At 39.3% G+C, this 13,673-nt stretch overlaps 2 protein-coding genes across 8 annotated transcripts in view; both read right to left on the bottom strand.

Annotated features, from left to right (window-relative positions):
* LOC106802042 (ATP-binding cassette sub-family C member 11-like) overlaps positions 1-13,673 on the bottom strand; it is a 237,753-nt gene that overhangs the window by 43,605 nt on the left and 180,475 nt on the right. For all 7 annotated transcript variants that reach the window (XM_087420299.1, XM_087420298.1, XM_087420296.1 and 4 more), the window contains one exon: positions 7,201-7,334. In XM_087420299.1, the coding sequence (XP_087276425.1) occupies positions 7,201-7,334 (134 nt within the window). The remainder of the gene's footprint in view (positions 1-7,200; positions 7,335-13,673) is intronic.
* Positions 7,338-13,673, bottom strand: part of LOC101394149 (lon protease homolog 2, peroxisomal-like) — a 50,525-nt gene continuing 44,189 nt past the window's right edge. The window contains exon 7 of the mRNA XM_087420306.1: positions 7,338-7,376. The gene's annotated coding sequence lies outside the window, so the exon portion shown is untranslated. The remainder of the gene's footprint in view (positions 7,377-13,673) is intronic.

Here is a 13,673-nt window from a genome sequence, read left to right as displayed (position 1 = left end):
GTTACTCATAAAATTGGACATGCACAAGAATTTAATATCATCAAATGGAAATGGTATATTCAAGACCTGGCCAAATCTGGCCCAAAGGGGTTGTCTCTATTGCATGAACAAGTGTCTCAATATAGCAGTGAGCCAACTGTGTCACCTAAGACTGATATAACAGAATCTCCTGTTAAATGGGGTGTCTCATATGACCAATTGACTGAAGAACAACAAAAACATACCTGGTTTACGGATGATTCTGCCAAAATGATATCAGGCTCACGGAAATGGAAAGCAGTTGCCTATAACCCATCCACCCAACAAACAATTGTCACCACCGGAGATAATATGAGTAGCCAATATGCTGAACTTTATGCGGTATATCAGGCACTTCAACAAGAACAGGGACAACAATGTCATATATATACTGATTCATGGGCAGTGGCACAAGGTTTGGCAACGTGGATGCCACAATGGAAAAAACATGATTGGAAAATGATAAAAAAATATGGGAAAGGAAATTATGGGAAGACATATGGTTATGGTGTCAAACACGATTGTTACTGTATTTCACATTGATGCTCACAGTTCTTTAATTTCTGCAGAACGAAAGCATAATTCTCATGCTAATCAGCTGGTGCAGATTCGTGCAACGCACAACCCAGGCTTAGCACAATGGGTCCACGAAAAGAGTGGACACTTGGGAGAACAAGCTTCATACAGGTGGGCACAACAAAGGGGAATCCTTGTCACCCATGATGATATTGCCACTACTGTACAACAATGTCAGTTATGCCAAGAGTTAAATAAACGGGGAGTTCCACACCCCTACCAAGGTCATATCCAAAAGGGATTACTTCCCGCCCATACCTGGCAAATAGATTTTATTGGACCATTGCCAAATTCTTGTGGATATACTTATGCCTGCACTGCTGTTGATACATATTCTGGTTATTTATTGGCTATACCGGCTAAAGTGGCCACCCAACAGAGTGCCATAAAATTATTAGATATAATCAAGTTATATTATGAAACACCAAGACAAATTCAGAGTGACAACGGTTCCCACTTTACAGCTAAGTTAATTCAAACCTATACCAAGGAAAATTATATAGAATGGATTTATCATATACCTTATTACCCCCAAGCTGCAGGCCTCATAAAACAAATGAATGGATTGCTTAAACAACAATTGAGGAAACTTGGTCACGGCTCATTAAAGGGGTGGCACAACCATCTAAGTACTGCTCCTCTGTCAAGGTTATTACCAGCAAAGATTACAGAAGTGACAACCGCCACCCATGAGTTTATGACCTTAACCTATTGGCCCCTGACTCAGTCTGCTAAACCGCCTTTTCGTGCCACGGCCGAAGCGGCTGGATTGGATTTATCTACTGTTCATTCTATTCAATTGCCCCCTAAGAAGCAGTCTATAGTCTCTACTGGGATAGGGGTACAATTTCCCAAAAATACCTTTGGTTTGTTAAAAGGACGCTCTGGACTGGCAGCAAAAGGTATTGATGCACTGGGAGGAGTCACTGATCCAGATTACCAAGGAGAAACAAAATTTATATTATATAATGGTAGTGACACAGTACTAACTGCAGAGTCTGGGGAACAAATGGGACAATTATTGGTGCTTCCCCTCTTGACTCCAAATGTGTCACAAGGACAACCTCCAAGTGAATTAACTAAAAGAGGAATGCAAGGATTTGGGTCTACAGACGGATGGAAACCTGGAGCAAAAGTGTGGGTGACACATCCATCCAATGCGGCTCCCCGTGCCGCAGAAGTAGTGGCCCAAGGGCCCACTGCAACACTCATAGTTATATATCCCGGAAATGAACAGTTATATCATGTTCCTAAAAATTCTGTTTCTTTGCGTGAATAGATACTCCTGCTGTGTTCGCTATGCTGTGCTGCACCTCCATGTCTGCTGCAGACCTACACACAGAGGCATTAGTTGCCTCTGTAGGACAACCTTTGACCCTGCATTGTTAGACCAACTGCTCTACACCAGTGGGACCTATAACCTGGACTACGAATGGCCGAGAAGTTTGATCTCAGAAACATCAAGCAACTTCTCAATATAAGATAATTTCTCTATTGCCCTGCCTTCTGCTACCCTCCATGATGGGAGCTGGTCTAGACTTCTACAAGCTAATTTGTTAGGCCTAAGTGTTACCTTATCTAATGTTATCTTTGATGCTGTACATGATTTGCAAGATCAAGTTAATAACATTTCATATTCTAAGGGGTTATTTGATTGGCTACCTTGGGGTTTGGGTCCTTTATTGCGAGACAGTTTTATAATTATTGTAGTCATTGGATTTTGGATTCTTGGATGTGCCTTATGTACTTGTGTATGAAGTTCATTGTCTGTGCGTATGGTGTCTTATGGTTAATGGAGACGGCCACGGCTGAATATGTCTTGACATGAGTACAGCCATGTTTGGCCCCTCCATTGACCTACAGCCACCAGCACAAAAAGAAATATAAAAGCTGCTTTCTGCGTGGTGGGAACTGGCCCTCCTCTCACGGAGGGAGTTGCAAGTTGTAACATTTCAAGGCTCTTGGAGCGTCGTCGCACGGGATGGACTGGCCATCTGTGCCGGGCTGGGACGATAACCAAAGAGAACAATGCACGTACACAACTACTGGGCTGGGACGTTAGCCAGGGGGGCTCAGTGCACATACGCCACTGATAACCATTTTGTGCATGGGAACACTAAATGCTTGCTCTGCAAACTCTGTAGCTGCTTACTCTGAAAATTACTGATGGTATAAAAACTGCTGGAAACTGAGCCCTAGTGAGAGTTCCACCTGTGGAAGGGACACCTTGCCCAGGACGTGTGATCCTTGCCCAGCCGCGTCGATTGACAGGGCTCTCCCGGCAGTGGGGCGTGGATGTTGTGAGTAACTGATTTGATGTGAAATAATTGATTTGATATGAAGTAATTGATTTGATGTGTTCTCTTTTCGGTCAACCTGGTGTTTCTCTTTCCGGTTGATTTGTGTCATTTCTCTTCAGCCGATGTGGGTGTTTTCCCTTTCCAGTCGGGCTGATGTTTTTTTTCCCTCTTAATATTTGACCTATTTGGATCTGTTTTCAGACCGTCGCCTTTACTATCCTCTATATAATAAAATATACCTTTGGTCCATTTGTTTGGAGTGGAAAGTGTCTTTTACGTCTCCGATCGAATCCCCGAACCTCTCTTAACAGCACCAAGGAAAACTGAGAATCCAATTCTCAAACAAGATATTGTTTGTTTTTGTTTTTGTTTTTTGTGAGGAAGATCAGCCCTGAGCTAACATCCATGCCAATCCTCCTCGTTTTGCTGAGGAACACTGGCCCAGGGCTAACATCCGTGCTGATCTTCCTCCGTGCTTTATACGGGACGCCACCACAGCATGCCTTGACAAGCGGTGCATCGGTGCATGCCCAGGATGCGAACCCGGGCCGCCAGCAGCAGAGCAAGTGCACTTAACCGCTATGCCACCGGGCCAGCCCCCAAGATATTGTTAATTGCTAGTTTCCTCGGTTAGAGAGGCAGAAATGGAACTCAAGTGAGCAAAGTGGGTAGATGTGGAAATTATTTCTTCTTGAAATGCCTGCTAGATATCTTTGTTCTCCATCTTCAGAGAGAGACAAGGATCGAGAAAAAGGAATCTACTCTAAGGAAAAAGGCAGTGCAGATGTGGTGATAAATGCTAAATCACCCAGAGCCTCAGAGTCAGGGAGACAATAAAGAGTGGTGGGGGCTGTGGAACCCATGTTTAGATTAAAATAGATTCAGGTTGCTACGTTCAGACATGTTTTTAGGTATGTCTCTATGTACTAACTAATATACAGACATACATTTCCTTCCTCTGTCAGCTGAGAGGGCCTACAAACAACTTCCCATTCACCTACTGTGGGTTGGCTAGTTTCATTCATTTTTCCTATAACTGTTTATCTGAGATCTCCATAACATAACCACTTACAGTACTGCTGTAAGTAATTTTTTAAAAGCTTTTTTATAATGACATTTAACACACCACATGAATAATTGGTACATCTGTTTTAGTTTTTGCTCTTTCTTTTCTGATCAATTTTTCAGGTGACTTATAGGAGAATAATAAGAAACTAACATTCTGAGGTTCATTAAGTTTAATGTGGCTTCTCCAATAAACATTATATTTTTCAAAAATAATTGAGAGTGATTCATATTCTGAGAAACTTTATGAGGACTGATCGTAATACAAGTCCTTCTGTGTCAAAAATTATTTTTGAGGAAAAAGATCTCACTAGACATTAAAAGGACATAGATGGCACCTGAACAAACGGAGATTTGCCTAACTCTTTACAGAGAAACATCCACGTGTGCAAACTAGATACATGAACATTTGTGTCCTTGGCCAAAGGCAGGCAAAATCAAAATAAAACTTTACCACACACTTCTATCTCTCAACCCAACTAACATCCCAGCAAGAAAAAGGGCAATTCACAATACAGTAATAATATACAGAAAACACAGGCAGTACTGCTTTTATGAAATAATTCCCATACTTTAGAGGTAAGTGACCATACCGTAAATATTCCTCCTCTAACACCAATTACTATAAATCTCACCTGCGTTTTAAACTCCGTTATTATCTGTAATGTTTAACTGCCAGTTAAGACTCCACAAATACAAAGACAACTGCTCACAGTGTTTCTTAGTTTACTCCAGAAAGTTCGTTCAATATGCTGGAGGTTTCTGCCTGTTCTGAAGCTTGTGGCCTGAAATTAATTTTCTTACTGGTAGCAATTCTAAGTCCAGCAATATTTTTAACATTAAAAATAAGTCCCTCACTGCTTTACTTAAAGTTTCTAAGACAACTGTTTGGTTTTATACTCTAATTTAAAATAATTCATTTCTTAACGAGAAATTTTGGTTACTAAGTTAGCTCCATTTGAACTGTGTGGCAGGAAAACCGAAACCGAAGATAGACATTTTGTAGAAAGTTTTCTTGTGGCTTGGATGAGGTCATACATAGCAATTCAGGATACCCTACAATTACTTACCAAAATCTGGAGGAGAGTCATTTACAGTAACTCGAGGGTATCTTACAATATTAGAACCGGCTTAGAGGCCACAAACCTCTAATAAGAACTACAAGAAAATCATCCTCAAGACACAAGTATTCACCCTAATTATTTATTCATCTGCATCTCTAGTTGAGATCTTAACTACCCAAATTTCCTTAACTGTGTTATCATTTACGATTTGTTCTGTGAATTATCAATTAAAAAACATAACCAAATAACTGTTACCATGAAAAACTGTATGTTCTCACAGTTCACAATCGTGTGAAGAGGTTCTTGAATATTTCTGGGTTATCTTTAAACAGCTAATAGGATCACAGACATTATTAGAAATTTGCTGATGTCTGCATAAACATTAAGCACTGTATAACTATAGAAAGTTTCCTTTCACATAAAATCCCTCTGAATGTATTATTATTAATTCCAAATCACACTACCTAATCCTGAACACAATTTTCAAAATGTGTTACCTAGATAACTCATTTCACTCTCTGCCTTTTTAATACATCACAGACAAGAACAAAAAGACATAGGCTCAGTTCCTTAAGGCCACAGCACAAAAGGACTGTCCTAAGAAAAGAAATGGGAAATTCAAGAGGATCTAGGCCTTACATTTAGAAAGGGGATAAAGGCGAAAACAGCTCAGTTCGCCACCATCTCCATCAGCTACACCAGTGATTCCATTCTTGATAGGCTATCATTCACCCAGGGCACTTTTTAAAAATTCACATTTCTGAAAATGGTGGTCTGAACATGTGTTCATCTTTCAAGTTCCTCTCCAAATCCTTAAAATAACCATCAAGAAAGAAAAAAAGCATAAACCCACAAGAACAAAAAAATAAGAAAGAAGACAACAGAGGATAAGAGATGCTCACAACATTTTGGAAACCAGGAAGCGGATGGACAAGAAGTAACAAACACTTGCAGGCTAGAGAGGGTGGAAACCTTAATGTCTGTGGGGGGCAGGAGGATTATCGACAAAATCCTGCTATGGCTCAGGAATATGAGGTACCCCTAAAAACATGAGTGAGGAGCGACACTAAAGACAAAAAATTTTAAAGTCTGTGGAAGAAACAATGAGAGCTTAAGATCCCAACCCCTAGTCACATAACGAGGGCACTATCCCCGCCCTTTCAAGAGAAGAAGGGAGCTTTACTCCCTGGAGAAGATGAACCACGGAGGCTGGAGGCAGACTGGGAGCAGGGGTGAAGCAACACAGTGGAAACAGGACTATGTGAAAGTCTACTCCTTTGATAATCCTGATGGTAGAAGCGCTGTGCTTAGCAATAGAGGAAAAACAGGGAAGATGTTTAACTGCATCTATTCCACTACCCTATCACAAATTAGGGTTCTTCAACCTTATTCATTAAACTCCTTTCTAGAAAGAGCTATAGAAATGGTAGAACATCGAATCTCTCTAGTACGAAGGAAACCTTCAATTCTCTACTACTCAAGTCATCTTTGTTAAGGCAAGTTTTGGTGACCCGTGTAGCAGCAGGGTGTGATGAACTGAGACCCTGCACAGGTCTGTGGCAAGAACCTAAAACTTTTTAACTGGGTACCAAAGGAAATGTCCAATTTGATTAACTCTAGTAATAAGACCCTCCCTGTTTTTTCCCTGTTACCACCTCTACAATTCTTTTCTTAACAAAAAGCAATTTAAATTACATTTTAATGGTGTACCTATCAAAGAAAATGTGTCAGAAAATCAAATTACCACATATGAAGCTGCTCCAGAGTACAAAGATCTGCCCTTGCAGTACTTGGACAGCTCGGATTTTTTTACCATTGTAATAACTTTCTATGCTATAAATACACAAAGACTTAACAACAATCTGATCAGAAGGAAAAAAGAGAAAACCAGAACCTACATGAAGTGTACCATTATTATGCATCTGGAGAAATCTACCACATTCTGAAAGCACTAATATTGAGAATTATTCCAGATAAAACTCTGTACCGTTTGTAACAGAGAATCCTCTTGATAAAATGCAGCAAACATTAGGTTACTCCTTACTCAGTGGCGGCATTTACCAGTGGAGTATGTGCCACTGCTCCAAGGACTACCCACACCATCCCTCCATATCCAACTTCTTTTGCCACACACTCCTCACCACCAAGCCTGGGAGCACCAGACCAAAGTCACAGACCTTCTCTCTCAGTCACACCAGAACGCTCCAATTTGGCTTCTTTATGTTGTCCTTCTGCCACCTTCACAGCAACAGCTCGGCAAATGGCCCCAAACTTCCTATCCAGAGAACGAACCCCCGCCTCTCTGGTATACCTGTCACCAAAGAAAAATACGGTACTTTTGGCAAAACGCCACCTGTGAAAATAGACAGAAGTAATGTGATGAACATTTATACTAAAGAAACAGTGTACCTTTAAAAGTTCATTACATTTTCTTAAGTACTAACTTACATAAAAGTTTTTCATTAAAGTACTGTTATTTCTTAAATATTCACATGTATTTTCAGGTACAATTTTTCCCTTTATACAGATTATCCTGAACTATTACACTATATTTAGAAATGAATCTTCATTTATGTTAAATTTGTCAGCACATAAAACGTGATTTACTGCTTAATGACATGCATGAGAGCTTTCCTAAACAAAATTTGTCACTTTAAGAAAATTCTAGATAATTTATTATACTTGAAATATTGCTCAAAGAATGAGAAAAATAGAACTTTTTTTTCCAACTCAAGCAAAAAAGAATCTGAGACAGAAATCTAGTTTTCAGTAGGAACTGTGCTAATCACCTATATTCAACATTCTCATTGTGGAGACTTCTAAAGAAATTATGCTAAGTGATGCAAGCTTTCTCTTTTTGTGAAAAACAGTCTAAACGTGCTTAGGCAGAGCTGTCTTAAAAAACTTATATGTGAGATCCAAATTCCACAAGGCACTTCATAAACCTTTGTATAGGAGAACCTTTTTTCAGCCACCCGGCTTTAGATGGATTTCAATGGGCAGCATCAGGCAGAGAATGCAGTTTTATCTGAAAAAACTGGATTTGATTAGGCAGTCAGACATATTCTAGACTTTAGGGAAGCAGATTGTAAAAGTTCTGATAAAAGACAAATAAAAGGTCTTGGCTAAACACTCCAAAGTAGAAACTCTGGAACTTTGAAGCACTCATTTCAATCAAAGGAATAAGAGGATATAAGAATAAAGCCCATATTACAAAACCGCATATAGTTTCAGTAAGGAAGAAAACAACAGGCATCTTAAAGATAAACAAATCAACATGTGAAAACAAAACCCAGCGTAGCTTCCTGGACAACTGTCTGATGAGCTCAGATTAAAGGGTCTGGACAAAAAATGAAAGAAGCCCTGAGGGAGCTCCTGGAGAAACAGCAGCAACACACAGAAATGGTACTGGGAGTTCAGGATGAACTGGAGCTTGCCAAAAATGATAAGGACAACAGCAACAACAAAACACTGTTTTTTGGTGTTTAGAACAATTATGGGCTAGGAACTAATGCAGACAGTATAACATTGACAGCTGACTGAAAGAAGTAGACGACAACCCGTATTTAGTATTTTAAAGCGAAAAGGGAAGAATCACCAGTGACAAAGAGACTTGATGCTTCTTATCAAGGACTTGAACATGAAGATGCTATACACGCCAATTTCCAAAGGACATACAACTACTGTACTCGATGGTAATCAAGATGAAAAAAATCAACTTACTGCAATGGCACCTGAGACTAACAATCAACTATGCATAATCACAAACTTCTACATTCGGGCTTTAAAAAATTCAACCCTATTAATGCAGAACTGGATAGACCAAGCTTAGTGGAAATTCATACGCAAAAGAACAAAGATGTTAGGTAACTAAGTGCAACAGGCAAGAGAATAACCTAAAAAAGCTAAGAAGCTTGATATACAGTCGTCAAACAATATAGTCAGAATCAGAAAATGAGTGTTCTTCTTACCCCATGAACTGTTTAGGCTACATCTGAAGTGAGAGCTCCACTCCACGTGGCTCATCTTAAAAAGGACGTTGACATCACAGGAATCATTCAGAAGAAGACTCACCAGGAAGCTGGGAAGTCTTGAAAGTGGGTCAAGAGGAATGGCAGAGAGAAGAGGAATGTTTGGCTTGAAGAAGAGAAGGTTTATGGCTGTGGACCGGACAGCATTTTTTTAATGCGAGAAGGGCTGTACGAGGGAGGACTTATACTTAGATTCCAGGTGCTCCTATAGAGCAGAACTACAAAATCATAGGCGGTGAATATGAAGACTATCTCTATAACAATTATACTTACTCACCAAGGAGGAGGTAGCAGTAAGCACTCTAGCACTGGAAGAATTCAAGTAGGCTGGTCACACTGGGAGGTAAGGAAGACAGGATGACTTCTAAGACGCCCTCCCCTCCTCCCGAACATTGTGGGTCTGTGACTACGACACACGAAAAGATGAAAAACACAGTAAAAGACGAAAAACTATGTACTAAGTCTGGTAACTCACTAAGTCACCAAAACTTGCTGGAGTAGCAAATCCTGTGCTGTTTTTAAAATTATCAAAACTGCTCAGAGAAGTTTCCTAATGTCCACAGCTTTTAACAGCTGATGTTTTGAGCCAATAACTATGTAAAAAAGAAATAGTTCTCCAGGGGACAATTGGGAAATACAAATAATGATAACTCTTCGGAGTCACCATTATTTAGATTCAGAGAAGCTATGGATATTTTTCCCTATCACTCATATTTACAGATGGAGAAGATATCAGAAAGACTAAGTGACTTGCTGAAAGTTACTCAAAGGGATCAGGAATGTTATCTGGAATAATGATATTGTTGGAAGACTTTGGCATATAAATCACCGAATTCATTTCTCCTGGCATTATCCACACAGTAAATCATAAGTTAAGGAAAGGAACTCCCAGATCAGACTTAGTCTTACTGTCTTGTAGATAAATGTAAATAGACTTCCAAATAGACTTCCTAAGAAGGCCGGCTTAGATCAAAAAGCTGCCTGCCTGGCCAAACAGTCAAAGTTCAAAAGGGAGAGATCCCTCACTTCTCTCGAAAAACAGCAGTGTCTGGGAAAGGGCCGCACCAGGAGTGCTTGGCAGTCTGACTCAGTTGGCCAGATGATGCAATGCATCTGTGATGCTGAGCCAGGAAAACTCGCAGAGGCTACTGTAGATGTGAATTCTCAACAGGGTATATTTTCCATTCAAACACACAATCTATAAATTCGACGAAGCAATACTCTGCTCGGATAATTTACGTACTCCTTGCCACAGGCTTAAGCACTTGGTAGCTAACTTGGGAAAGCACTTTCTCTATCATTCCAGTGTTAATTTCGAAGGGGAAAACTCTAAGGAATTTTAAAATCTCTCAAAGAGAAGAAAAGAAAATCTGAATAACTTAAAACAGATGTTTGAAATTAGCATCTACTTCTTAAGAGAATTCAACATTTAAGATCCTGGTACACAAAAGTGTCTCAATATTTTCTATGTTTTTGGTTCTTAATTTATCAAATTAATCCCTTATGTTGCTATTGTGGAGAAAAAGTTGTCTTAATTTTTCATCTCATCACATGCTGTACTTACAATATAAATTGTGAAACTCCAGCAGAGTAAAAAATGCTATATGCACCAATTCCTAGGATGCTAGCGCACTAGGACTACCAAACCAGGACTAGGACTAGGACAAAACCGATGTCATGAGACAAATGTACGTGAAGACGCATGCCCATTTTCTCCTTCCTTTCTCTCTCTACCATCTCTCATTAGGGGGAAGACTGCCACTGAATGATCAAACTCAGTTAAATTAGGGAAACTAGGGCCTGCTAATCATTTCTTTCCAACGCTAGCAACTCCTGTTGCCCGTGCCCAAGGCATACTTGCAGATTACAAAAACGTCTTAATGTCTTTCTTAGCCTTCTGCTTTTCTTTGTATACCCTACTCCCATTTTTTGTCTTCTTTCCTTATTACCCACCTCCCTTCCTGTCCCCCCCCACACAGAAGCTGACACCTGATTATCCACTGTCCTCTAGCGTTTAGCTGTACGTATTCTCAACCAAAATTATTGTTTCTCATTTCTATACTATTTAACATGCCTATTATTAGAGTTTGGTGGTGATTAGATTACGTGGTTAAATTTACACGGAAATTAATTAGTTGTGAAATAAAATAACCTTGTACAAGTATATTTTATAAATGATATCTAGATCTCATTTTTTTAAAAAGTAGGTTTCCTAATTTGGAAGATAAAAAGCCATACTCCCGGATATCCCAGAGTCTCATTAATATGCTACTTTAAGTACAAGGTGTCCAGTAACTGAATTTGTTCTTTTTGTCATTCAGGTGGGTCTACTGGCAATGGAAACAGCAAGTGGCTTTCCAAATGGACACCCAAGAAATGTCAGTGGACACTAAAATGACATCTGTAGAGGACTTTATAGTTTACAGAGCACTGTTACATGTACTCTCATTTAATTGTTTCAACAATCTGTAAGGTATAAGAGGTTTCTCCCAGAATTTGGGCAGGTGGGGGAAGGAGGATGTCAGGTGCCAAGACACTCAGTTCCTGCATATCTATATGTTGCTTCATTCCACACCAGCACAGACTATAAGGAACTGCTACTATTCGCAACTAAACTACAGTGATAAGTATGTGGCCCCAAGCGGCACTTACTTTGAGATATCATTTGAGGCTTTCGTACTTTTATTTTGGAATATTAATAAATCAACCGAGAAAAAAGTAAACACCAAGTTCTACATCAGGCAAGAAAATATCATTACAGAAGCTTCTTGTTATTAAAGATCAATTCAACTCAACAAATATTACTCAATCACTGCAAAGCACTAGGCGAACACCTAAAATATACTGTGTAATAAACAAGCAGACAGGGGGCTTAACCATCTCCCACTACTTGTGAAGCTGTCTTTGGTGGACTTGTTTCAGGACTCCCATAAACAGCCTATTGAGAAACTTAAGTGTCAGCGAATCGCACTTAAATTCTTTTCTTTTTCTTCTTTTTTGAATTTAATTTTTTTTATTTTTAATTTTTTTATTGTGGTAACACTGGTTTATAACATTATGTACAATTCCAGTGTACATTATATTTCAATTTCTGTATAGATTACATCATGTTCATCACCCAAAGACTAATTAAAATCCCATCACCACACACATGTGCCTAATTATCCCTTTCCCCCTCTTCCCTCCCCCCTTCCCCTCCAGTAACCACCAATCCAGTCTCTGTCTCTATGTGATTGTTTGTTGTTGTTTTTATCTTCTACTTATGAGTGACATCATACGGTATTTGATCTTCTCCCTCTGACTTATTTCGCTTAAAATAATACCCTCAGTGTCCATCCATGTTGTCACAAATGGCCGGATTTCATCGTTTCTTATGGCTGAGTAGTATTCCATTGTGTATACAGACCACATCTTCTTTATCCATTTGTCCCTTGATGGGCACCTAGATTGCTTGCAAGTCTTGGCTGTTGTGAATAATGCTGCAATGAACATAGGGGTGAACGTATCTTTACGCATTCCTGTTTTCATGTTCTTTGGATAAATACCCAGCAGTGGAATAGCTGGATTGTATGGTAGCTCTATTCTTAATTTTTTGAGGAATCTCCATACTGTTTTCCATAGTGACTGCACCAGTTTGCACTCCCAACAGCAGAATATGTTAGTTCCCTTCTCTCCACATGCTCTCGAACACTTGTTGTTTCCTGTCTTGTTAATTATAGCCATTCTGACGGGAGCATGGTGATATCTCATTATAGTTTTGATTTGCATTTCCCTGACAGTTAATGACATCGAACATCTTTTCATGTGCCTGTTGGCCATCAGTATATCTTCTTTGGAGAAATGTCTGTTCAGATATTTTGCCCATTTTTTAACTGGGCTGTTAGTTTTTTTGTTGTTGATATATAAGAGTTCTTAATATATTTTGGATATTAACCACTTAACAGATATATGGTTTGCAAATATCTTCTCCCAATTGTTGTCTTTTCACCTTGTTGATGGTTTCCTTTGCTATGCAGAAGATTTTTAGTTTGATGTAGTCCCATTTGTTTATTGTTTCCCTTGCCCAGTCAGACATGCTACTTGAAAATATGTTGCTAAGACCAATGTCGAAGAGCGTAATGTCTATGTTTTCTACTAGAAGTTTCATGGTTTCAGGTCTTACATTCAAGTCTTTAATCCATTTTGAGTTACTTTTTGTGTATGGTGTAAGATAATGGTCTACTTTCATTCTTTTGCATGTGGCTGTCCAGTTTTCCCAACGCCATTTATTGAAGAGACTTTCCTTTCTCTATTGTATGTTCCTGGCTCCCTTGTCGAAATTAGCTGTCCACAGATGTGTGGGTTTATTTCTGGGCTTTTGATTCTGTTCCACTGATCTGTGTGTCTACTTTTGTGCCCGTACCATGTTGTTATGGTTACTATAGCTTTGTAGTAGATTTTGAAATCAGGAAGTGTGATACCTCCAGCTTTGTTCTTTTTTCTCAGCACTCCTTTGGCTATTCCAGGTCTTTTGTTCGTCTACGTAAATTTTAGGATTCTTTGTTCCATTTCTGTGAAAAATCTTGTTGGGACTGCATTGAATCTATAGATTGCCTTAGGAAGTATGGACATTTTAACTA

The sequence above is a fragment of the Ceratotherium simum genome, chromosome 30 (assembly GCF_057802395.1).
Source record: "Ceratotherium simum simum isolate JZ-2026a chromosome 30, ASM5780239v1, whole genome shotgun sequence".
NCBI lineage: Eukaryota > Metazoa > Chordata > Mammalia > Perissodactyla > Rhinocerotidae > Ceratotherium > Ceratotherium simum.
This window is presented reverse-complemented; position numbering and strand designations above follow the sequence as displayed.